The 26,617-nt window shown below is 52.5% G+C and overlaps 2 protein-coding genes across 2 annotated transcripts in view; both read left to right on the forward strand.

Annotated features, from left to right (window-relative positions):
- The first annotated feature begins 214 nt into the window (after positions 1–214).
- KCNAB2 (potassium voltage-gated channel subfamily A regulatory beta subunit 2) overlaps positions 215–26,617 on the forward strand; it is a 289,172-nt gene continuing 262,769 nt past the window's right edge. The window contains exon 1 of the mRNA XM_066982157.1: positions 215–224. The gene's annotated coding sequence lies outside the window, so the exon portion shown is untranslated. The remainder of the gene's footprint in view (positions 225–26,617) is intronic.
- Positions 20,628–26,617, forward strand: part of AJAP1 (adherens junctions associated protein 1) — a 74,606-nt gene continuing 68,616 nt past the window's right edge. The window contains exon 1 of the mRNA XM_066982160.1: positions 20,628–21,285. Within this exon, the coding sequence (XP_066838261.1) occupies positions 21,155–21,285 (131 nt within the window). The 5' untranslated portion in view covers positions 20,628–21,154. The remainder of the gene's footprint in view (positions 21,286–26,617) is intronic.

Consider the following 26,617-nt stretch of genomic DNA (forward strand, 5'->3'; position numbering starts at 1 on the left):
CAGCTGAGGAGCGCGCGTGTGCTTGGCATTTAGCGGGCAGCAGTCGAACGCCCTGGTGAGGTGCAGAGTGCAGGCAGCATCCTGGAGCCACCCTCACTTGCAAGAGGTTTCTGCGCAGGGTCCTGCTTCTGCGGGTGTGTGCAGCTCCCGCCCTGGCTCCTGCCCCGCTGTGCTGCCGCCCGCGGCTTGGGCTGCAAATTCAAAAGCCGAATGTGCTCCGCTCGCGGCCAGCAACTCGCCCAGCTTCCCCTCCGCTCCCCCGGGCCCAGCGTGCGCGGCACCGTGACGCGAGTGCCGTAGCTGAAGGACATCCATTTAATCTCATCAGCGTCACAGTGCGCTTGTTCTTCTGCGAGCAGCTTTTGTGCACGCGAGATGATGCTATCAGGTACACCCGGCGCTTTCCAGAGGAAATGTGTTTATAAAACTTTGCTCCCACGGCACATAAATGTTTGTTAGATCCATTATCCCCATCATTTTGTTCTCCAAAGTGTTGCAAAGAAGATGAAATGAGAGTGATGGTGCTTTTGGAGCTCCAGTGCACGCTGGATGTTTGCTTTAAATAGAATTAACCATGCAAATTGAATCATGTGAGTGTAAATTAGCGCTCATTTCGCTGGTGTTCTTGGTACCGCTTAACCTACCATTTACCCCAAGACATCTGCTAAGTGCCATTCTTTCAAGTACTTAAACAGCACCTATTGCTACCAAAAAAATCCCGGCCCCACTGAACAACAAAGCTGCTGGAAAGCCTGTAATTATCATCAGAGGACTATTGTGGCTGCAGGAGGGAGCGGGTGCGCGGCTCCCCGGCGCTGGTGCCCGCTCACAGCAGAGGCAGCGCGAGGCCGGGCGCCGCTCACACGCTGCTGCAGTTTGCTGGGGCCTGGGAGGGCTGGATTTGGCCCCAGACCCTGCTCGGCTTCGGGCTGGGTGCTGGGAGGTAGCCCCGGGGAGGCAGCGCTGGGGCAGGGCCCAACCCAGCACGGAGACTGGTGCGCGATGTGCACGGCAAACGGATGCGCGGGAGCTTCTTTCTCACCACCTGCCCCGGCGAGGCTCTGGCACGTGAGGCACAGCACAGCCCCCTAACGCAGCGCAGCAGCTGGGGGAGGCAGCCACGGCCTCCCGGTGGTGGTGCCAGGCCTTTGGTGCAGGGGACTGGAAGCGCTGGAAACGTGCCACAGGAGGAGTGCTGCTGGGCTCCCCGGCCAGGGCCTCCCTCCTGCGCCGGCCCTGGGAGGAGGACGCAGCCTCCAGGTGAGATCTCAGCGTCCATTATCTCCTGCTGGCATCTCCTCCTCGCCCACCGGTAAAGGGAGAGCCCGAGGCTGCCGCCAGCTCCGAGCCCTGGTGGTGTGATCTATTATTTACACCCTTATTTAAGCCTCTGTGGTCAGAGCTGGGAGGACGAACGCGGGAGCCTGGCCGGGGAGACGAGGTGCAGCAGGTGGGAAGCCGCAGGCAGGGCCCTGCAGGTTGGGTTTGCTTCTGCAGATCCGGCCACGGATAACAGCAGGACCCGTGGGGACAAGGACGGGAGGGGATGGTGCTGGCCGTGCCAGCAGCGAGGGCAACGGGTCCTGCTGCTGCTGGGGACAGCCGTGGGCACTGCACCCAAGGAGCATCCCCGGTTCCTCCCTGGCTTCTCCCGCGACTCGTGCCGCCTCCCTGCAACACGAGAGAAGTCACCGCGCCTCGCACGAAGAATTGGGCGCAATTCCTCCAAAGCATTTATGCAAATTTCAGACCGTAATGACACGTCGTCTCGTGTGATCCTGTTAACAGATGGTCCGAAGACAGGCTCAAGATCTGAATTAGTCCTGGGTTCCTGTAACATAGCTGGGAGCATATGGTCCTAATGGATTCGTATTTGAGCTTTAATAGCGAAGCAAACTATTTCAGATGAATAAAGGAAAAGGAAGAAGAAGAAAACACTTCACCAGCACTCAGCCTGCTGAAAGGCTGCGGCAGTCCCTCATCCAGCTTGTGCTTCCTCCCAGCAACAGACGAGGCTTCACTGTTGATAATCCACGCAGAAGTGAGCAGCTCTCCGCTGCAAAAGCACAGACTGCTCAGCCAGGTGACTGTCCCTGGGCGCAGCCCGGGATGGCAGATGTCACAGCAGCGCGGAGGAAAGCCTCGCTTGCCAGCAGGTGGTTGAGCTGGCTGTCACGCTCGCGGCCAGCGGTTCACCCGCCCTGCCCAGCACGTGGGCTTGTTTCACGTGGACGCGTGGACGGAGCCTTTGCCTTGGTGCTGTGGACCGCAGGAGGAGGGCACAAATGCTGGAGGAGCATTGCTGCACTTCGGACAGGGCTGCCACCGAATCCCTCCCACGCAGGACGTCCCCAGCGAGCCCCAGGCTTGTCACCCGAGGAGCAGCTCCACAGAGGCCCTGCTTGTTTCTAATTCCATCTGGCATTTTGTTTTATTGCAAGGCTGTAGGAACGGCGGTGATAGATAGCTTGTTTTCTGCTGTTTGTCACACCGGTGCTGCATGTTTTATCAGTCGCTGGTTTCGAACTCCAAGCCGTCAATAGGGGTACTATTTCGGAAAATGGGGCATCATACGTTGATTTCTTATGGTTTTGTGAATCCAAAAAATAGCGGGTTTCTTCTTTTTATTTCAGTCTCAGTATGTTTTTAAAGCAGCTTGCCTGTGCTGCTTGGGATTTCTCTGAAGAACAAACAAGAGAGTAATACATATGGTGAAAACACTGAGCGATGATGTTTGATAATGCTAATTAAATAGCATGTGAATATTAAGCAGCGTCCCCTGCAATAGCTGCATGCCCTGTGCCATCAGGAGAACAACGGCGCTCCCACCAGCAGGTGAGCTGGTGCCTCAAGTCCAGAAGGCAGCATCTGGATGAAAAGGGAAAGTTGTTTTAAAGCTGTGCTGGTTTTAATCAGCTGGGGTCTGGATCCTCACCTAGTGCAAGTTCTTCCAGCAATCCAAATAACCGGTCCCTAAATAGCGTTTTCCGGCTAGGTACGATGTGCTCTCCCTTTTTCTTGTGAACTGTCGGTGGCCCAGTCCCCCCGCTATCCTCCAGCCTCACCGAGCTGGATGCATTTTCAGTTTCCATGGCGATTGCATGGCTACGTGGAGCGGGACGGGGCTCGCTGTGGCACCACGAGCCGGTTCGTTTGCCATCCCACGGGGCCGGTGCGAGCTGCTCGGCGGGCGGCGGAGCCCCCGGGGCTGAAAGCTGCACACCCGGGCACGGGGCACGGCCAGCACCGGGGTTATTCCTCTGCAAAAAGAGAGCAGGGCTCCCCCTGCGCTGCCAGCAACGTCAGCGACCCTGCAGAAAAGCACAACATGTATTTATATGTATGTACATTTATTTACCAGGGTGGCGAGACAAACGAGCCCGGCTCTTGGAACCATTCATCTGACTTGTTTGCTCAGGACCCCTGTTGCCGCTGTAACCTTTTCCAAGTAAATTAAGCCCTGCGCTTGGGCTGTCGGCTCTGCTGAGCTGTGCTCGGAGGAACAGCCACCCACAGGAGGTTTGCAGGTGCTGACAGCGAAACCCCGCTCTGTGCAGAGTGCTTGGAGAGCAGGGATGCCCCGGAGCAAAGTGGCCGGGCTCTGTGCTGTGCAAACAGCAACTGTGTCCGCATTTTCCTCTGCTGCTGGATGCCACCCGTGTCCCCAAGAGAAGTCTCAGCATGCCGTACTTCCCGGCCTTCCTGCTCCCAGCAGGCTGAGCCACAGCCATCGTGCTGGACGATGCCACGAGGTGAGGGAAGCAGGCGCCCACGAGGAGCAGGGGAGCCACCAAGTTGTGTCGCTGTGGGAAAGGCTGCTGCTGGCTTTGTTCTGCAAGCACTCCTGATTTACGAGGCTCTCCTCTGCCTTCAAATCACTTTGCTGACATGCAGCAGGAAAAAGCAAGAAGAGGTTGCAGGCTGAGGCTCTGGCTGTGCTCTCTGCACGCGTGGCCGATGGTGCTCCAGCTTCTCATTGCCAGGCAATGGCTGGCTGCACCGGTGTGAATTATTAATGCCTGGAGCTGAAGGGCAGAGAGGTAGATTACACCCCTTCCTCCGTTCTCGGGAAGGTGCAGGTGATTGATGCTTGTCTGTTGTCTTAATTTTCGTGTTTCCCATTCCCGGGGCAAAGGCAGCCAAGGGCAGCACGCCCAAACCCTCGCTGCCACCAGCTCGTGGCCTCGGCTGCTCTGCGCGTGCTGCACCTCCGAGCTCCGACCCACGCGGTTCCCGCTGGCTGCGGTGAGGGTGCCTCTCTCCTCGGCCTGAATTTGGTGACTGCAGGTGATGGAGGGAGCTGGTTTGGTGAAGCAAGGCACAGCTGAGCCTTCCTCACCCCATATGCTCTTCTGCACCTGTTTTGGGGCATGGAGGGGGATGTGAGACCCTCCTGCCCCCACACACATCTCTGTGTTGTGTCGGGAGGGATGGCGTTGTTGTTGGCAGCCTCTGCAAACCGGAGGGAGCACCACAGGGTGGCTGCGGGTGTCCCCTTGTCCCCCAGCACGGGCTGGGACATGCTGAAACCATTTGCAGCTCAGCGTCAATGTTAACTAGGAATAGCCCCAAGAACAAAGTTGCGTTCACGAGTCTGGCTAATTGTCTTCTGGCGAGCGAGGATTCGTCAGATTAAATCGAGCTTCTGAGTCCCATCGTAATCAGGATTTTTGAAATGAAAATGGAAGAGAAATGGTTGGGGGGACATCAATAATGGAAACCTTGTAGAAAGTTTAAAATGAGTGAAATAAAATTCTCCGAGGTAATGATTAACAGCGCTGTTAGGGACCGCTCTGTGATGTCTGAGGCTTTTTCTGTACAGTTCTCCATGGGGACCGGTCCCATGCCATCGTACAGGTTTTGGGGGCTGTGACACCCCTTTCTGCTCCCCTTTCCCTGAAGGACAGCGTCCTTCCAGCAGGGCGTCGCTCCCCTGCTGCCTTCCCTCCCAGCCATAACCGGTCACAGTTATCTTGGTGCATTTCCTGTGCGCATGATAAATACACCTCATTCCCTTTTTAACAATCCCACAGCCAATAAAAGAGAATAAAATGTGAAGTGACACACAAATTGTATCCCCAAAGAGCGGTAAAGTGCTAAACTGCTGCTCCTTGCGATAATCGGATGAGATTTTTGTCTTTAAACAAATAACCCTAGTTAACAGAGAAGAATATTCAGACGGTGGGATGCAGGAGCAGGGGCAGCTCATTGCAGGCAGTGGGTGCATCCTGCTCCGGGCAGCGCCCACGTCCCGGGGTGCCCCCTCCAGCCAGGCTCCCCCGGAGGGCAGGATGCGGCCCTGCGGCCCCCCGCTCTGCCTGCCACAAGGAAATCACTTTAATTCCTCTTTGTGCTCCGTGTGAAGCAGCAAAGTTCCCAATCCTGCCTGCTCGCTGCTGGCCACAAAGCACCTACACAGGCCGTTTTGCTGCACGGTGGGGAAGAGGGGGCTGCAGGCCGGGGTGGTGCAGCAGGAGGGGAGCACGGTGCTCGCACATCACCTGGGTGCTGCCGGCCCCAGCTGAGCCCCGAGATTTTATCCCCTTGTTGCAATTGCACGCGGGCACCTGGAGCCAGGAGGACATCAATCAGCCTGGGCTGGCCCTGAGACACTGACGGCAGCAGTGACTTCGGCTCCTTGCCTGGAGGAGATGTTGGAAACGACAGGGCTGGCTCCCACCGCCAGCAAGGGCAGCAGAGATCACCCACGTGCTTGCACCCGCACAGACCCCGCACGCAGAGCCAGGGAGGGGAAGCCCCACGGCAGCGCCCTGCTGCCGTTTCCGAACGCTTTACAAACGTCACGCGAGCACGCGGTGCCTGTGCTGTCCCCGTGGGACCTTCCCACCGGTGCCACTGGAAATCTCCAGGAAGGAGCCCTCTGAACAGTGCGTGGAAAAGAATAGGAGAGGCGCAGCAAAGCACAAAGACAAAGGCACTTCAGGAGCATCCTCGCCCAAATTAGCTTGCCTGATGGAGGTACCCAGCGCACCGCAGCGGAGAGCTCGGTCTCCCTGGCAATGGTTGCCATGCAATAGCTTCTGCGGTGCTGCGTTCTCCTGGCTCCGTTCAAATAACGTTCTCTTCCTAACTGGATTTATTTGTTCCAACGTCCCGGGCAGGTAGGAGTGATGGTGAGTCCTACGAGACAGCAGCTCGGTGCTGGGGGACGCACGGCCCTGGGGAGCTGGCACCCTGCGGGATACTCCTGGCCCCTTCCCACTGACACGGAGAGGAACACAGTGGGACGAGGAGAGCTGGCGTCTGGCGACAAAGCCACCCCAGTCCTGGAGCAGAAAGACAAGGTCAGTGTCACGGCAGGGACAGCCTTTGGAGGGAGCAGACCCTGCCCTCCACCAGCCCTGCCCAGCCACGGCTCCTCCGAACATCACCACCAGCCACAGCCCTCCCGCAGATGCAGTTTTGCAAACACTGCGTGGCCTGGAAGACGTTTACAACCGGTATTTTGGCGGCCGCTCAGCCCCTCCAGCGCGGCTCAGAAGCTGTTTTTGCTGCTCCCCTCTTGCAGCCTGCTCTCTGCTCCCTAGGTTGATGGCCAGAGAAATTTACAGCAGAGCTCTCTGTCCCCCAGCAAACAATTATAGTTGCACTGTGAGATAACTCCACTATTTTTTAAAATAAATCCTCGGACAGGACTGTAAGTTTCTTACTTTAAAACCAAATATTAACAAAAAAAAAACTTAATGCAGGAAGAAAAGAAGAAAGGAAAAGAACTGGGTGAGAAGAGGTAACAGCTACAGATGAACAAGCACTTTGTCTCTTGGCATCCAATAAGTATTTTAGCTTTAGAAATTACATCAATTTATACTTGTGCTGCCACTTCAAGCTGTGGTTTTTTTTTTTTTTAATGAATAATGCCTGGAGTGGAACAAGGTCTCTGAGGCTCCCAGAAGTCCATTTTTTAATCGTTATTGTGCACGGAGGGGTTCTGATTTGAAAAAGCATTTGATCATATATTGTAAAACGAAGCAAATATTTAAAGTGTGTGCAGAAATACGCGATGTTGGTTAGAGCAGGGCTGCAGCCACGTGCGTGCCTGGGGGGTGTTTGAGTCCGGAGCCTCTGGGCACTTTTCTGGATCTGGGCTCAGCATTTGAAACGCGCGCCTGTGCCCAGCGCTTCATCGATTTGCATCCTGAAGAAGTGGCTGTACTTGTGCTGCTGTCCTTGCCCACCGCCACCAGCGGTTCAGTAGCTGTCCCGCTGAAAATAGCCTCGTGTGTAATGAATTACTTGCGTCTGATTTTTGTATCCACTTTTCCACATGAACAATGCCGTTGAACTGAACGTCAGTCATCAGACAGACGTAATTGGATTTGGAAAGTGTTATATTGTGAATTAAGTTGACTGATGGGGAAATGTCAGTTTTATTAACAATCTTCCTTCAGATGATAATTTTATATCTATAAGGATGAATTACAGAAGAGTACTTGAAAGCATGCGTTCAAAACGATGAAGTCATTTTAATAAAGGCTGACTTTCCCTTTCATATACTTGTTTTTAAATATTTTATCTCCTTGTGGGAAACTATCCAATTAGGAGGCAAGACCAGCGTAAAAAAATGCAACATAATTGAGCGATTCGTCTGCATCTGGACGCTGGGCACAAGGAGCCACGCAGCAGCACGAACAGACTGCGTGCGTTCGGCCGGGGGCAGCGGGCTCCTGGGGGCAGCCACGGAGCATCGTCTTGTCGCAGGAACCAGGGCGCGTTCACCTCCTTGAACGCTGAAATCAAACCTGATGTCGAATACTGGGAGTTCCCGATGAGCTGAATCTGTTCCATTTATACAGCCCACGTCTAATTACATTGCTCCAGACCTACAAATAATAAAGTGATTACTTACTAACAGCCTGCATAATCATAATCTGATTGACTTGGTGGCAGAAAAGGACGACCAAAGACCTGCCCATGGGGCGCAGGTGATGCCGGGCAGAGGTGCTGGCTGCGAGCTCGGGCTCAGCTCTGGCTGGGTGGGGATGCTGACGCGTCCCCTCCAAAGGGGTCTCTTGCTCCACTTTTTGCATTATTGTCGCTGCAGGAAAAAGCAAACGGGCTGAATTCTCCAGGCAAGAATAGCTGGACAATGTGCTCTGCTTCCAAAAGAGTCTTTGTTAGAGGAATTCATTGCAGTACGGTACCTGAATAAATCCAGGGATTATATCAGTGTGAGAAAGCTGGAGCTTTGCAGTAATAAAGATAGTTTCTGTTCCGTGGTGTGACAAATGGCGATGCGGTAAGCAGATAAGATCGAGCAGTGTGCCAGGACACAGGCTGGGGGTGTAGTTAGCGCCTGACCTAGCCAGCACTGATCCCAAATCGCGTGGAAGGTGTTGGTGTGTCTCCGTGCCCTCGGCGGCTCCGGGCTCTGCCTCGGCTGCCGGAGCAGCGCTGCCACGAGCCGCCCTCCTGCGGGGCCACCAGCGGCGGTCTGGGACGCTCGCAAACACAGTGCTAACGTGTCTGGTTGCAGCCTTCGGTTGAAACACTGACCTGAAGGAGCCAGCCTTTGCTATTGCAGCATTACCGGGCTGGTTTGCATCCCGGTGCATGGGTACGTACAGCATGAAATGCCCTGAAAGCCAAGGTCAGCACAGCCTGAAGCTGCTCTGCGCCTGCATCCGTAGAAGCCGTGGTGGCAGAGGAGGAGCAAAACACCACCAGCTCCCTCCCTTGAAGGAAACGTATCACCCGCTTCATGGCAAGGGGACACCTCTTCCCCCTCGTCACCTCCGTTCCAGGTGCTGCTGCAGCCAAAGGGCTTGGGGCTTGCACCGCAGCGCCAGCAGGGACAGCTCGGAGCCCTCTTAGAGATGCAGCTCACTGCTTTTCTTCCCTCTCCTTAAGCCTATTCTAATTAAGAGTGTCTTAATAAATATTTGATGTACATTTCAGTGGAAATTGAGGTTGGGAGACATGCCTGTTGCAAACAGTCTGGTCAATGCAATTTGAAATCCAGGAGTCACCTTTGACCACTCATTTATAGCAGGACAACGTCTACTTCATTAGGTCTCTATTGATCAGGTAAATACTTGGTGCTTTATTTATCCCGCCGATGGAAAGAAGCATCGCACACAAAAGCAAACTCCCAGGTGGGACTGAAATCTAAGCGAGAAAGACGAGCTCAGAGGAGCTGGATGACTCCTTGCATCCCCCCCATTTGTATTTGGAGGTTTTTTGCTAATGAAAAAGCAATGGCTGCAAACCTGCAAATGACACGATGCAGGACCCATTTATTTTTGTTTTCATTGAGAGATGAATGAAAACAGCTCACTGCTGAGTTTGCCAATAACACGATTAAAAATGTCTGCATAAAGCTTGGAAGCTTAAACACTGTACAGAAGGGCTAAGCACGATCATTACTACCCCGACTACTATCGCCAAGATAAAAATAAAAAAAGGCATTTGCTGAGACCTGTCCTGACCCACCGTGACGAGTAGTAAGGAGCAACATCTGAGGCTGCTATCAAATATGCCTGCCAATTCTTGGCCTCACAAAAGGAGTCCCAGATTTCAAAGAAAAATTATAATTCAGGTTTTCCTTTGGTTAAGATCTGAATCTGTCTTCTGCTAAAATGGTTTTGTGTGGAAATGGTTTGAAGTCATGTTTTAGCAGCACAGAGAGCGTGAGGCAGGATTTGCATGTGAAATGAATCACACGATGTGATTAAAACTCCATAAAGGTTGAATTTAAGACTTTTTTTGTTACTTACTATTATAGTTTTCAGTAATTTTCCACCCCCTCAGATGAGCACTGTTCAGCTGAACCAGAGAGAAACTTTCTCTGCAATTCATTACTGAGGGATCTGAGGGGAATTCTTCATTTTTAAATGAAAAAGCAAAGCTAAAAATACATTATTTTTTTTTTCACCAGATAAGTGTTTTTGTAGAAGTTGAGATTCTGTAAAGCACTTTATCTTTTGAATTCTCAGTGGCAACTCCTTTGGAAAAGGAGACGGTGTGGGCACGGGGCGATGCGCGGTGGGCACCGGCTGCTCCTGAGCATCCCCGCTGGTGCCGGCCGGATCCGCCAGCTGCAGGCCGCACAGGCTTCACTCACCGTTTTGACTGATCCTGGTGGTTTTTTCACATTGAAATGCCTGGAGCAGCAGGAAGCACTTTCCAATCAGCGAAGGAAGGGTTTTGGAGAGGCCAGAGCAGGTGGAATTATCTTTGGCTCAGGCTGAAGGAGGTGACTCCTCCATGCAAAGCAATGGCATTGCTGAGGCGGCGAGCAGAGGAAAATGACTCTGGGAACGGGGAACTTGGGGGAGACGTTAATAGAGAAAATCAGCAAGGAGTCATCGTGGCAGAAACCATTTCCATGGGTGCTAGCTGGGGTGCTTTGCTGCTGCCCAGAGCAGCGTGCCCAAATCCCTGACCAGGATGCAAAATCCATGCTGGACCCCTCAGAAGCAGCACGACGGATGCTCTGCTCCTCTCTGGCTCCATTTCTGGTATAACCATGACCACAGAGACGTGTATTTGGGAATAACGCCCACCTGGCACTGCAGAGGCAGTGATTTTGGCTGACCTTTCCCTCTCAGCGCTCCCATCCATGTCACCGTGCCCAGGGACTGAGCAGTTTGTCACCAAGAGGGACGATTTGCATGGTTAAAAAAGGGGGAGAAATATCACAGCGAGCAGACCACAACCCTTGAACGTGGTCTGATGACACAGATGCATGCCAACATACGTCTTAAGGTGAGCGTCCACAACAGGAGCAGCAGCATCAATCAGCAGCTGGAAGAAAGAAGAACTCTATCTGTGTAGATATGGAGCTGAAATCGTATTTGTATGTAAATGTGTCTTGTCTAAAAGCATGCTAACTTAGCAGTTGCTACAGGAGATATTGCGTATTCATAGCAGGAGAGCTTTTTAACAGAACAGGAGTTTTAGAAACTATTTTGCATGATTTTTTTTCTCTTAGTGTCAGAGTTTTACTAACACATTGGAAATTAAAAAAGAATTGAAACAGATCATATGCAACCTGGCACAGGCATTATTTTCCAGTGAGTGGCAAGGGAATGGTGGAGCGGTAATGTGTGGCTTTTGTAGCCTTGTCACTTTGATGAATTCTTTAGTAACATCAGACTGCGAAGCAGGGAGACTCTCGCTTTACACTGCCTTTCCTGTCAGTGAAATGCCAGCTGGAACAACAGCTCTGGCTGGAGTCAGAACGCCTAATTTCGGAGAAGAGCATATGTGTTTTCCGCTAATCGGCAATATACTTTTTCCTTGTAAACACAAATTGGACATGGAAAAAGTTGTCTGATGGAGCACGGATCCGTGCCCCCAGCACCACGTTTTCCCCAGCCCCGGGCACCTGCAACCTATTGCTGAGAAATGCTGGTGGCGAAGCCTCCCGTGGCTGCGGCTAAAACCAAAACCAGAAGCAGTGAAGTGTGGGACCTCTGAGCAGGGGATCGATACGAACAAAGACTTATCTCCTGATGAAGCGTGGATGCCGTTCCCCCAGTCAATGCCTTATCACAGCCGAGCGCGGCGCGCTGAGGTGCTCCTCGAAGGGCTCCGGGGAAGGGCTTTCAGATGATATTTGCTGGTGGTTTTGCTCTTCTCCAGTGGCACTTGTGAAGGAAACCTCTGCACAGATGCTCCAGGTTTTTCTCCTCTGAAGAAAGACAATCTGAATATGAAACTTTAATGGCAGCATTATGCTCCCTGGGATTTCTTGCCTTATCCTCTCAGCCACGTTCCCGAGGACACGACTTGTGCGTGCCGTTTGCGTGCCCATGGCTCGCTGGAGACACTTTGGGGTCACTGCTTTTTCATCAGGGAGCTCCCTTTGCTGTACCCTGAGATGAACAAAACACGGGCGAAGCGGTGTGCTGCGTTTTGGGGAGCCAGCTGCACCCTCCTCTGCAGGAAGCGGTGTTTGGGGGAGCGCCGAGCCCCGGGAGCCAGCTCGGTGCTAACATATGGGCTGGAAGCAACCGGGTTTTTCTGCTCCTGGAGCGCTCACAGCCAGGTTTGCCCTGGGCTATGAATTATTCAGTGTTTGTTGTGAAGCTCTATCCCCACTGATGACCTGTGGGGCAGACGTGTACCTGACGTGCTCCAGCTCGCTGCGGTGGGCCCAGCAGCGCCACACGCGTGGGTTTTGTCCTTTCAGTTTGTGTGCAGAGCTGCGAGATGTGGCTCGTTATAAACCTCCCTGGCTCGGCCTTGAATGCTGTTTTCTGCCAGCATTGTCTGCGAAAACAAAACCCAGTCCCTTGAAGGTGCAGAGGAGACAAACTCGGGGTACCTGAGCTGAGCACGGCAATGGCCAGCAATATCAACCTGGGGCAGGGTCCCCCCGTTCCTGCTGGGATCCCCCGCAGTGTGGGACCCCCCAGCCCCTCCTGGCCCCATCCCGCATCCTCGGGGCTCCCACGCTGCAGGGGGAGGTTGGATGGGGACGGCTGTCCCGGGAAAACCAAACCAAACCACGGCTTCGAACCGTCTCTGCCTGCGAACATCTCCATATCACATCTGCTGCTGTGAATTAGGACCTGAATATTCATCTCCAAAATGTATAATTTATAGTTACAGCAGACAATTCATAATTTAAGAGTTATTGCTCTAAATTAAGCATAACATTTAAGCTGGCTGCAGACCAGACAACCAAAACCAAGATGCCACGAGGAAGGTGGCGTGCAGGCGCTGGCTGCTCCCGGCTGCCCTGGCCGTGGGGTCTCAGCACCAGCGGTGCTGGGCCGGGGATGGCAGGGAACCAGCCCTGGCTGCTGCCATCCATCCTCCGACGGCAGCTGCGGGGGGACAAGTAAAATGGCAGAAATGAAAAAGGAAAATTAAACATGAAAATTTAATTAAATCACCCTTTGATCACTCTCTGTGGAATGGACTTAGTTCAGAAGATTATTTGTTGGAGAGCAATAATAGCTTCTAATTAGGGTAGAATTCAATGTGAAATTGAATTTTTTTATTATTTTTTTTTAAACAACCCTTTTTTCTCCATCACAAATCAACAAGACTCCTTGCCCATTACCGGCTAAATATTATTAAAGTTGTATTTTATAGCCCCGTTACTCACCATTGTTTATCGAATTGGAATTTCTGGTTTAAAGTCAACACAGAAATATCATCAAAGCAGTCCAAGGAGAAGAAGTTCGGGTTTTGATTGCGAAAAGTGGGTGTGGGGGGCAGCTATTTGCTCCGACAGAAAGCAAAGTGGAAGGAGAGCATTTCGGTATGCAGCTGCCCACGGGGTGAACACGAACCCTGCAGCAGAGGGGCAGGCACGGCGTGGTGGGCTCCAACCCCAGCCCCAGGTCCCGGGGGGAGAGTGGGAAATGCTCAGGACACCCGTGGCGGGGCTGGCAGCACGCTGACTGCAGGGCTGGTGAAAAGCAGGGACTTTGGGCACAAGTAATAATCCTTAAGGCTTTTCCTCACATACAGTAAATTCCATGCAAGAGCGTCTGTAGCTGCCTTGGCTTTGTGAATGAGGCCCTTAAAGATTTGCATATATCATAATAAATGTGAGTCATAACCAGCCAGCATTTAAAATGCTCACTGAAAGAAAGAACCAAATATCCCCATTAGAGCTTTTATCCCCTGCTATTTCATATCACAATAAAATGTCAAAAGGAAAAGAGAAGCAGATTTCTGATATTATTACTTTGAACTTTTCTTGGCTATACTCCCCTGAAGCATGACATTTACTGAGGAGAGGAAAAAAAAGAAGAGGCTGGAAAATCTCCTTAATCATCTTTATTTCAGTGCCACGGCCTCGAGCAGCCGGACCTCGCCTCCTGCCCATGCACTTGCAGCGAGTGGGGCAGCACCGCGGTGGGGACCCTGCCCTGCCCTACGGCATCATATAATATGTGGTGCATTATAGCATGGTATAGCAATTAACATCACAGTAACAACATCTTGTGGTTTTCAAGCTGCCGTCCGGCTGCTCCCACTGTGCTCCCGGGTCAGGACAGGCGCCGGTCCCAGCAGTGCCCCTGCCTGGCTGCACGATGGGGTTCAAACCGCGCTGTGAGGGCCTCTCCTGGGGGTTAAAAATGAGTCAGTTTGGGAAAAAATTGCAAGTCGTTAAAAGTTCATGGTGGAAGGAAAAGCATGAATAGATGCTGTAAAAAGAGTTAGAGGAATAAAGTGCTTCGTTCGTCAAAAGCTTTTACAAATCCATTTAAGAAATCCATTTTAACTGCATTTTAATTTCATTTATGGACATGGTGGAGTCAAATCGTGTAAGGGATATTCACAAGGGTGGGACACTGTCTCCATATATGACTAATTTCTGGAAAAAAGAAAAAAAAGAAAAAAAAACACCTGCCATGAATCAACAGCAACTGAGTTTCAGTGGCTTTGTGGGACGTGAGCGAGATTTCCAGCTGCCTCAGGCTGCCGTGGGAGTGCAGGTACCAAGGACACTCAGTGGTGTCTGCGGCTTTCGGTGGCCTCCAGTAGGCAGCTGGAGGAGAATTGAACAGCAGAATTTAAAAGGTAAGCCCAGGGGCTGGGGCTTGAGAAACTTCTCATAGACTTGAAGAGCCTGGACCCTGGAACAACCCCAGACACAAAATCCTGAACTCTCCTTAGGGATGCTCGGAACACTTTAAGGTTGGGTGGTCGATCCCAAACGAATGTCCAGACACACAGATGAAGACTTAATTGTCTCAGCTGTTGGAGCTCACTGGAGACTTGGATCTGTGAGAGCACAGAGCGATGCATCGGGCGTTCCCTTCGGGTACGGTGTGTGAACCAGCAGCTCTGCTCCTGCAGGGACTTGTGGTTCAGAACTGCCACAAAGGTCTCTGCAGACCGATTCCCGGGCTGAGGGAGTGTTTCCAATCAGTTCGCTAGGAATATTCCAAACCCGTGCAGCGCTGCCAGGTTGCATAAATCACCGGAGATTGTCTTCCTTCCCTGCGCGACAGCTTGTGAATGCAATCAACCAAAGTTTCAATTTCACATCACATTTTTCATTCAAAATTTGCTCGGTTGTTGGTTAATTCTGCAATTCCAAATGTTGCCCTGCTAAGCATTCAAGCATGCGAGCTATTTTTGTGTTTCCACCTTAGCAATGGCCAAATCACGGCAAGACTTTCAGAAAGTGAATACTAAGAGGGCAAGGAGACGGGTGAAGCGAGTTTATTTGATAAATAAATCAGTCTTGCATGGAAAGAAAGAATGGGAATTAACACGCATGGTAATTATCTGGCAGCATTCAATCTCGTCTTCCCTTGACGGGCAGCTTCTCGCCCTCTGCTGCTGAGGAGCTGGCGGGTGCCTCCCCGAGGAGGGGGCTGCGGGGCCGCGCTGAGCTCGGGGGGTCCCACGCTGCTGCCCACTCATGGACCCTGCCAAGGTGGGAAGAGGATGTGGGAGCTCCCCGGGCCCTTTCTGTTCCCTCAGGATGTGCCCATTGTTGTAATTAGATTTTGGTTTACGTTTGCAAACCCCCTGAGCAGCAGACAGTGCTCAGCCTTCAGCTGCAAACAGCTGTTTACAGGGATTTGTCCCGAATTCCTCTCTGAGAGGCTGAGCTGAGCTCCCTCACAGTGCTGGCTTGGCTTTAGCCCTGCTGCTGGTGCTGGAGCGATTTTGATCTACGTAGGTGAATCCAATTTAGCAGATTCATCTCTTGTGTTTAATTTTCGTGTTAACATAACAAGGTTATATCATAGCACAGCAAGGTTCCAGGAGCAGGACAGAGAATTTATAACAGACAGCAACATTAACAACCTCTCACCAGTTCTGTGCAGGAGGAAGTTCCTCTAGCAATATTTTCCCCCTGAGGTTCGGGGAGCTTTCAAAGCCAACAACAAAAAAAATTCCAGAGCTACCAGCGTTGAAGAATCTGGTGCAATTGGGATTAAGCCATAGGTAAGGAACGGCGGTGTGCTGGGAAAACGAGTTGACTCGGCACTTCGAAGGTGAAAAGTGGGAAGGAGAGAGCTGAGGAGGGGATGCTGCACGCGGGGACCCTTGCCACCAGCTCCAGCATGGGCTTGGATATCACCCCTAGGTGTGCATCATTCTGCTGCCGAAGAGATCGACAAAATCCATGACAGCAGCTGGAGCAAGATCTGCCCGTGGGGAAACCTGTGACAGCCCCATCTTCGGTCCCATGCTGGCATGAGCAAGTCCTTACCCAAAACCCAGGCCAGGAGCTGCAGTGGGGCAGGGCTCCAGACACATGGCGCTGGGGTCCTGCCCTCGCCAGGGATGTGACCCCCCGGCCGGGGGCTTTGCGGGCTCGGAGGGGCAAAGCAGGGCGAGGGAGGCGGGGGCACTCGCAGCGGCGGAGGAGAGGTGTTGTTATGGAAACAAATCACTTGTATTCTCCAAAGAAAGCACAAGTTCTGCTTAATAGGAGGAAAATGCAGGGAAGAAGAAAAGGATAATATTTCAAAAAAATTTAATGAGACATGGATTGTACATTCTCATTCTCCCGGAGTGCGTAATGGTTCGAGAGGGAGGACGGGCGGCGTTTACAACCCGGCTCACGCGCAGCGCGTGGCTGCTGCTCCGCTGCCAGCGCCGCGAGTGCCCATGGGGAGCCCAAACCTCAGCAGCTCCGCTCGGCTCCTCCGACACCTGCGAGCTGCAGCGGCCAGGGCACCCCCAGGAAGGTGCACTTCTTGTCCAGCCTCCACCAAAGGAGGCTGCTCCCTTGGCAGTGCCACGAGAAAGTTCGAGCCGAGTCCCTGGGGTAAAGTCTGACCAAAAAGGCGAAGGGGAGCATCGCAGGATGGCGCAGGGCCGTGCTGCTGGGGCTGCCCCTGCTGAGCCCCGCTCCGGCTCCTGCCTTCGCCTCTCTCCTGCCCAGGAGCACTGATTTGCTGAGGAAAGGCGGTGGTTTGATAAGGAACGCAATAATTTGGAATGCGCCAGAAACCAGGTATTAATAGAAGCACTATTAAGGAATTTATGGATGATTTAAGATGCAGCCCATTCTCCCTGTGAATGCCTCGTCTGTTTAAGAACAGTAATTGCCTATTATCTAGCAGCTTCTGATGTGCTTGGCTCGTGCTGGCATGACACACGAAGATGCAGCACATATTTAAAGAGCTAATGCCAATTCAAAGTACCTGCTTGTAATTTTAAATGCAAGAATCCAATAAAATCCAAACAGCAGCTGGGAGGTGAAAAAGCAAAAAGCACACACAAAGCACCGAATCAATAAACAGGTAAGTGCCCCGTAGCAAAGAAGTGGACGCAGCTACTGGTAACTGCTTAAGCTGCAGAAGACAGTTCTGCTTATCTCTAACGGCGGTAAATTTTTCCCCTCCGTTACTTTATGCCACTTATTTTGTGCCCTGTGGCAAAGGCAGCTTCATTGATCAAACAGAATTCACTTAATGGCTAAAGGAACGTGAAAGGGGATGTAATACCGAGAAAGCATCCTGCTTGTTTATCTTCATGAATGCCTTTTGAAATACACAGATTTGATTTTTTTTTTTTCCATAAGATTATGCAACTTTTTGCTCCTTGAAGAGGGTAAACATCACCCCTGGTGTGCTGCTGCTTTTGGAGCAGGCCCTGGGTGCGCTGCAGCTTGGCTGCTGCGGGTTGTGCTGGTGGCACGGCTGTGGGTGCCAGGGCAGAGGCACGCGAGGCAGAGACGTCTCAGCAGGGCAGTGTGAGGTCTCTGTGTCTGCCAGAAGGGGCCTTCAGGTGGCACAAAGCTTTCTGGGCGGCGAAGGGAAAGCTCATGCTGCTAGGCCTGCATGGCTCCAGCCCGCTCTGCGGAGAATAAATGCCTTTTGAACAGCGGCCACCCTGCTTGGGAAGCAACTTCGACTGCCTTCTCACGGGCTTTTAATTTATCGTGGGTGCACTTTGGCATCTTGATCTTGGTGATTGCACAAGGAATTGAATTTGATTCAGATTTATTTGTTCTAATTTGTGCCTCCTGTTACTTATCACTGCAGCATCGCAGGCCGCAGACAGCTTTTGTCCAGCCGTCAAAACGAAAGCCTGCACATTGCAAACACACACAGAGGCAGCTGGAAATGCAGTGAGCAAGCAGACAACCAGCCAAAGCCCACAGCGACGGCAATGCCCTTGGTGAAATTGCACTGAGAGAAATTTCAGTGGTGAAATTACTCCTGGTAATTCTCCAGGAGCCTGTCCTGCTGCCCCACTGCCTTGCTGCTGCTCCACCAGCTGTGCTGGGATGTGCTGGGCCATGCTGGGCTGTGCTGGGCCATACTGGGCTGTGCTGGGCTGTGCTGGGCCGTGCTGGAATGTGCTGGGTCGTGCTGGGATGTACTGGGATGTACTAGGCCATGCTGGGCTGTGCTGGGCCATGGTAGGCCGCGCTGGGCTGTGCTGGGCCATGCTGGGCCATGCTGGGATGTGCTGGGCTGTGCTGGGATGTGCTGGGCTGTGCTGGGCCATGGTAGGCCACACTGGGCTGTACTGGGCCATGTTGGGCCAGGGGCAGGCACCCAGCCAAGGTACAGGAGCTGGCCCAGGCTCCGCTGCTGCTCCTGCCCTTCGGGTGCAGGGAGCTTGCTCGTGGCACTGCTGTTTGCCACCATTAAATATTGCGAGATGCCTCTCCTGAGCTGCAGTGTCCGTTCTGCTGCCCTGGACAACTTCCCACTCAGGTTATTATATCCTGCCTCCCTCAAATCCCCTGCAGTCTCGGTTATTTAGGGCCTCATTTTCAAAGGGCTAAGCACCGGCAATTCCAGCTGACTTCAATTTCCTTGTCTGCAAAAAAGGGGACAATGATAGCGACCTCCTTTATAAAGTACTTTGAGATCTGCTGATAAACAGCTGCATCCAGGAGTTCAAGATCAGTAATAATGATTCAGAATAACGATAAAAGGCCTTCGCACCTCTCAGCGCCAGTCCCTCTCTGGCTGCTGTGCTGTTTTTCCCCCTTGCGGGGTGGTGGCACTGCAGGACCCCGTGTAGGGTTTTCCAGGGGCCACGTTCCCCCCAGATCCTGCTGCTGGCACAAGGGCTGGCGCTGGCGTGTGGGACGGTGCCAAAACCAAGCTTCTGCCAGCCTGGGCAGGGGCTGCCATTTACAACACGTGGTCCAGTCTCATTACTTCCCACCCTGAGCATCCTTCTTGGGCTGGAAATACCAAGAGTCCACCATTTCTCTCGACATCATTAAATGCCCATGCTGCTATTAAAAAAAAAAAAAAAAAAAAGGCCTTTTAAACAACTAGCTTTAATTCCCATCTCTTGGTTCTTGCTCTACTCTCCTGTAGCTGAAAGCCCTGCCATGTCCTTCCTGTGCAGGTACTCTCAGAAAGGGTCCAGGTCATCCCTCAGTCCTATTCTGACAAGCTCAATAGACCGAGCTCTTTAATTTCCTATGGGGGAGAGGGTTTTCCAGCCCTCAACTCATCTGAGACTGCCTTTTCTCCAGCTCTCCACAAAGAAGCCTACATTTTTTTTTTTTTTTTTTTCCCTTTGAACATTTGCTCTGTTTCTGTTTCCATCAGGTGGGATTTTCTTTTCTCCGCTTTGAAAAAACTATGTTCTCCTTGTAGGTGGCACTATAGAAATCCATAAATAAATAACAATACCATTAAAGGGCTCTGGCAGATCACATCATTATACTTTGTTCTCCAGAATGCAGCAGCGCTGACGGCTGCTTCCCCCCCGAGCGTCGTGCTCTCTGCATGACCCAGAGGTGTACCTGGCCCTCCCCGGCGAAATCTCAGCTCCACATCGTGTGCAGTTTACTTCTGCTAATGTAATCTCAGTCCCTCTGGCCTTCTTTTGTGTCCAGAAGTGACAATGACATGGCAATCAATGGCAATGATCTCCCAGGTAGCCTGGCTGATAAACACGCTCTCAAAGCCTCTGCAAGCATGTCTGGGCTGCTGCTTCGGAATAAATTGGGTTTGATGTACACAACCAGAGATGCGTATACTTTTAAATGTATTCCTTCGATGCGCGTTGGTTCTGAACCCCTGCTGCTCTCAGGGTGGAGAGGAGCGTGGATGTGTTCCTTAATGGCCCCCTGGTGCCTGCCTCTGCTGGGGCAGAGGAGGAAAGGGAGCAGCGGGGCACGGATACAGGCACGGGCGATGTGGTGGATGCAGTGCAGGCGATGCTGTGGATGCACCCGGTGCTGCACAGTGCAGCAGGCAGTGCTGGACTGGCTGCACCAGTGCCTGGAGACTGACAGTGCTTGGCAAAACACCCACACATGCAAGGTCAGGCAGCAGCCGGGTGCTGAGCTCTGCTCTCTGCGGTCAGGGACTGTGCTGACAGCCCCATGTGCTCAGCAGATGTCTCCTGTTAAGGGATCTTGATCAAAAGCCTGTGTAAACCCAGCTGACAGCAGTTACACTGCCTATTTCAGAGTCGGCTAGGTAAGTACTTGCAGGTCAAATGCTTGCATTCACTTCCACTGAAGCCATTTAACAAAAAATGGGGTTTAACGGCTGCATTAAGCCAGCAGTCAAAGTAGCAGCTGTGGGAGCACTGTGGCTTTCCTCCATCAGTTAGACTGCCTCGGCTGTTACCCCGATGGAGAGCCTTGAACCAGTCTGAGCCGTGAGCTGGGGCAGGCTGGAGCTGCTGCTGCTGTCTGGTGGGTGAGTGAGGAGGGCTGGGAGGTGGCGTGGAGCTGGACTGCTTTCCCTGAAGGTGATAATTGCGGCTGTGGATCATACTGAGACAGCGGTGCCTTTGGCCTCATTTGGCTGAATGTTTTGTTTGTGTTCACTTTGTTTATGGAACACGCATGAAAAATGAATGCAAAGGTACTAATAGTACTTGGTCCTGAATATGGATCTGCTGCAAGCACAAGCTGAATAGCAAATGGAGGGGATGATTTTGCTGGAAAACAGGTTTTTTGTTTCAGCAGAGGGGCTATAACTTTAGCTCAGGTCTGAAAGCATCAGCAGGTTCTGGAGTCAGAGATGGGAGAAGCAGATGTGCATGGAGAGGAGCAGGGCTGGGAGGCTGCAGGGATCTCCCCAGACATGGGCCACCCACGTTTTGGAGAACTGGTCAGGAAAGCTCCACTGTCAGTCCCTGAGTGGCTGCTTTGGGCTTTGCTCCCTGAGAATAGCCCTAACCTGCTTCACCCTGATAACAGTAGTCCTGGAATCCTGCGTGGGCAGAAGGGCTAGGGGTGGAAAAGAGGAGGAGGAAGAGGAAACTGCCCATGTGCTGGGGTGCAGCCCCCTGTGGGTGCCTGGAGCCCCCTCGCAGAGCCACGGGGGTGCCTCTGCCTGTCTGCACCCACCCCTCAGCCTGCCTCTTGCAGCCTTGTGGAAGAGCACGGTGCTTGCACAGGTGAGGTGGCAAAATCTCTTTTGTCTGGGCATCTTAATTGAACTTGCTATGTATAGCTGGGTATTGGAACCAGGTCGAAGCTGCCGAGGTGTGATTTTTGCAGGGAAGCACAGGGCCAGGTGCTTGGTTTGGCCCCATGGGCGGCAGCACCGCTCTCCTCTGGGGCAGGACGTGCTGAACCCAGGCCCCAGTGCTCCCAGGGTCTCACGTCCCTGCATTGAGCAGCATTTCTGTGCCACCTTCACCCAAGGAGAACGCCTCTTAAACCTGAACTTAGCTTTTGATTTACAGTTTTGTTCTGCAGAAAATATGCATTAGCCTTTTGATCTCCAGAGTGGGCTTTTGAGAAGGATTGTGGTCCAAAATGCCCAGGATCTGAATACTTCGCTCCGTAATTATCTTCCTGGTACCGTAATGAATGGCCGCAGCCAGCCATTCTTGTCGGGTCTCCGCATACTTCAGCTGCCATTTAACACGATCATTTCCTTTTGCTGGCTATAAATATGTTTGAATTCTCTGACCTCGCGAGCCAGCATTATTCTCAAAGGGAGAATTATTTCTTATTTCTTCGCTCTTATGTTAGCTCTGGCCTCGAAGCTCCCAGACGAGCGCGTGAAGCCTGATTTGCAAAACAAACGAGAGGTGTGCAGGGGATCTGGGGGAGGCGGTGGAGCTGAGCAACCTCTGACCCAGCCCCCTGTGACAATTAGGTGAGAATTAGCAAATGGTGGTGCCCGCAGCCCATGCAGAGGCACCAGGCATGTGCCCACCGGCACAGCTTGGCTCTTGCAGGCAGCAGCCCTACCTGGCATGCAGTGCCTACTCTTGCTGAAATCAAATACTGTGCTCTCCTCTCATCCACAGCAATTTGTTTGCATAAATAATTAAGACTATCGTCTCCTATGACTTGCTCCTCATATTCACTGCTAATCCCAGTATTTTGCTGAATACCTGTTTCTTAATAATTGCTTCTGTTTTACACTAGTTCCTAGCTGTACAATCACTTTTAGCAAACCTATTAATGCTCAGATGTTCTGCTCGCAGTGACCTTGTCCCTAAACCTCTCTACTACTCCTCCCTATTAAATCACCGCACTGTAACGGTGCTAGAGTGGAAAGAATTTACTGCTTAAATAATTTATCTAGATTCAGTACAGAAAGTCTTTTGAAGAGATTCATCAGCTAATAAAGAAAATTGATTCTGGAAGCCAAAGTCAATACGGGGTTAGAGAAACACCGCCGCCCTCGCGCGGGCTCTCTTCCAGAAGCCTCCGCTCTCCTCTCTGGCTCGCGCTCCGATGTGCCCCCGGAGCACCTCCAGCTTTCCCAAACCGTATCGCATCTCTGCGCCGGCTCCGTGCCCGTTAACTCTCGCCCATGTTTCTGTGGCTCGACAAGGCATCGCTTGGTGCGTCTCGAAGGCAGGGCAAGCTCGAGCCTGGCACGCGGGCAGGGTGCTGGGGAGTCACCACCCTGCCTGCAGCAGCAGCCCCCTGCCCTGCCCAGCCGCCTTCTCTTGTTCTGGGGGAATGCTGGTTCTCTGGACAATCCGGAATGCAATTGCAAAAATATTTAAGTAGAAGCAGCCAGGGAACAACTCAAACTTGCCCTTGGGAAAAGAGAGAGGAAGTGGCGCTGTGATGGGGACGTGGAGAAAAGTGGCGCCTTCTGTGGCAGCCCATGGAGGATAAAAAATAAAATAAAATGGCCAAAGGAAAAAAGATAAAATTTGGCAGCAACGCTTGGACATATGGCTAATTTGTGCTTCATGTGTATGTCTCCATATGTTGTACGTACGTGTGTTTGTTACCCCCTATACAGTTTGCATGCCAGTGATAGTCTCAAAACTATCAAAATTACCTTGTAAGAGACTGAGGAGCTTAGACACGCTTTTCATTCCCTTAGGTGCTCCCCACCAGCTATTTATCCAAGCCACCTTGATGGCTCTGAAAAATTAAAGCAGTCCTCGCCCTGACGCGGCAGGTCTCGGAGGGCTGGGAGCGAAGCACGACGTGCGCAGGAGGGTCCGGCTGTAACGGCGTGGGGGGCTCGGGGTCGGTTAATTTCCTGAAAGCCATCTGCTGCCTGCTGGGAAGGGAGCCGCGCTCACCGGCTCTGCTGGAAGCCGGGTACCTATCAATAATTCAGGTCCACGCGTGGTGGCTGCCAGCAGGTCGCTGTCTGGCTAGCGGGGTGCTGGGCTGGCTGGCCCCGCTCACAAAGCGATCTGGGGGTGAGGAAACTGTGGCTGGGACCGAAGGTGTCTGCACAGCATCGCTCCTGCAGGAGCACAAGCACTGCTCTGTCCTGCCCTGGAGCTGGGGGCACGGGGCTGAGCTTGAGGGGCTGCAGGAAGGCAGCGGGATTGACCCTGAAGGAGAAGTTCAGCACGAAGCTGGGAACGTGGACGAAAAAATCTGAACTCGCTGTAATCATTAAAACAGAAAAAAAAATATATCTCTGCGAGCCAAGTCTGCTCTCCGAGCCTGATTTAAGCTGAGAATTCAGACCCATTTCCTGGGTACAAATCATTCGAGTGGGATGAAACAATCAATGGGAGATATAATCTGCAATTCGTCTCATCGGCCAAAGCCATCTCATCTGTGAACACAAACTCATTAGAGACACGATTAATGGGGTCTGAAGGCAGGCGTTGGGGCAGCCCAGGTACCTGCACACCCTGCTTTGGCTCCACCAGCAGGTGAGGAGCTCTGTGCCACCCTGGCTGTGCCGGCACTGCCGTGAGGCTCTCAGTCCCCCCAGCTTTTCCATCCCAGATCCAGTTTTTCCCACTCTGGAGCCAAGGGAAACAGCCAGAGCCCTCCGCCACAGGAAAAGTGAATCTGAGCTGTTAAAAGTAACAGGAACAACCCCACGTGTTATCAGAAATGCCATGTGTAGGTGCCTGCGGGATCCACAGCCACGTGTAGACCAATTCCCACTCTGAAGGGGAAATGGTGGGCAGCCAGAGGAGGTGGGTGGCCAGCTCAGAGGTGCACCGCTAAAGCTTTAAGCGATGCGAGAGGTGATGCAGAAAGCAGGATTAACCTCAGAAAGATGTGAAAGGAGGAGAAAAGCGATCAGTTACGAGGTGGCTGGCTCAGCTGGGTGGGGAGCGGAGCTGGGGGGGCTCTGCCCAGGAGCACGTCCCAGGGACACAGCCGATTCCCAGCGCTGGTGATGTTTGTATTCAGGAGGGATCCAATTTGGGTTCTCTCCTAAACTGTCTGCTTGGTTAGATGTATCAAAGGTGCGCTTTGGGGAACAAAGCTCCTCTTGCCCCTGTGACCTGACGCCGGCAGAAGAAACAACCGAAGCCTCTCGGCTTCCTCCCGCAGCTCTGACGCTCGCCCAGCCCCGGCTGCCTGTGGGCACAGGGGGGGCAGGGGCTGCCCGTCTGCGTGCTGCGCTGCAGGAGCTGCCAGCCTAGGCCAGGTCAGGCAGGTCTAGAGGAGAAAAAGTGGGGTGATTTTAGGAGCAGGCTTCGCATAGTAAGGAAATTAATTCTGGAGATGCCGTGGAAATGATGGCCCATAAAGTTAATGAGATATTGCTGAAGAAAGGGTAAACAATTAGGGCTATTAGCCGCGTAGATAAACCGAGACCTGTTGCCCTCAGAAACACTGAAACTAATTAAATTGAAAATTATAGCATGGGAGTACAAAAACAAAAGCAAATAAATTCAGAGAAAGAATTAACTGGTTTAATATCACAATGACGATAATATTAGCAATAGCAAGTGAGGACGGTATGATTAAAGCTGCTTATTCTTGTACCTTGCTAAAAGTGGGCAGCAAGGGACTCCAGGCCGGCAGGAGGGGATGTGGCAGAGCGGCTGCTTCTCGGTCCCTGCGCAGTGCCCCCCATCTCCATGGGGTCTGCTTGTGGTCCTGTCCCCAAAGCCAGCTCCAGGCTGCTGGGTGCTGCAGGGGGCCAGAGACCACTCGGGTCGGTCACAGCCCCGCGGCTGCTGCCTCCCCCTCGCGCCCTCCCTGCTGCCAGCACCAGTGCCACCCCACCACCGTAAGCTCTTCCTCACTGACAGTCTGCCCGTCTCCCGTTTGTAGGTGCTCAAAGAGTTTGTGCAGTTCCCCAGGCCTGGAAAAAGACAAGCGAAAAATTGTTCCCTAGGGCGGTTAGAGAAGGGCATCCTGAGACTGAGCTCGCCTTGGCCAGAAGGTCCTGAGCAAGTACGCTCCCAAAGTCACTCCTTGGGATGTAATTTATGGGACCGTAATAATTCTGTCACCCGTTAAGTAATATACGCTGCTAGCGAAAGATGTTAACCTTAAGGAGGATGATCGGCTGCGGATGCGTGGTGAGGTGCTGGCAAGGAGGGATGCAGCGGCATGTACCGCGGGCAGAAATGTCTCCGAGCGGGCGCGCTCGTGCCACTGCTCATCGTCCTCCTGGCGCGGGTCCTGCTGCCAGCATCAGGTGCGATGGTGGCAGCTGCTGGTGCTGGAGGAAGGGCTGCTCCGCCGGCAAACCTGCGAGTGCCCTCGCCAGCACGGACTGGGAGAGACCTCCAGAAGAGTCATTAGCACTCAAATAATTGGTTCCATTTAAAGGGATTAGAGCCAAATTAACTTTGTGGTTTGCCACCCAGAAATAATCCTGTTTTAAGTGGACAGATTCTTCTTCAGCATCCAAGGAGGCTATGAATGGGCAATGTACTGCTTGAACGAGTTCTCAACAGCGAGCAGGGCTCTCGGTCCTTTTTTTAGGGAACCTCTGGCGTGAACAAAACTCATCTAATCAGGGTTGATGAGGTGGAGGGCCGGCGGGTTAGCAAAGGTCTCATGCGGCAACCAAGCGTGTGTGACAAATGAAGAAATAAAACCCAGGCTGAGAACAACAAGAGGACGCTTCGGGCAGGAATTTGTGCGCTGTGGAGGGAAAAGAGACCAAACAAATGTGAGCCGTTTGCAGGGCCCCGCTCCCGCAGCCATCTGGCCCCGGCCTGGCTGCGCCCCGGGGAGCGTGAGGGCATCGGCGGCTCCTCCGTGCCAGGCAGCAGAGCCAGCTGCACCTTCCCTGGTCATTGCCAGGGGATTAACTCACTCGATGGAAGAGTGCAGGGCAAGTTTACACGTGTCTGAGATGCTCTTCGAGAATGTCAATAAAGGGGCTGTGGATGCAGTGACAACCGCAGTTCGATTTTGCTCTATGCGCAGCTCCTGCCCAGGAGCAGGCTCTGGCGCCCATCCTGGGTGAAAATCTTGGGGCTGCTCCGCTTGTGCAAGGCTCCAGCTGACTCAGATCATTTATTTTATTTTATTTAGGCATTTTATTCTTGTGTTTTTTCCTCTTCAGGTCAAGGTTTTTTTCTT

The sequence above is a fragment of the Anser cygnoides genome, chromosome 23 (genome assembly GCF_040182565.1).
Source record: "Anser cygnoides isolate HZ-2024a breed goose chromosome 23, Taihu_goose_T2T_genome, whole genome shotgun sequence".
Classification (NCBI taxonomy): Eukaryota; Metazoa; Chordata; class Aves; order Anseriformes; family Anatidae; genus Anser; species Anser cygnoides.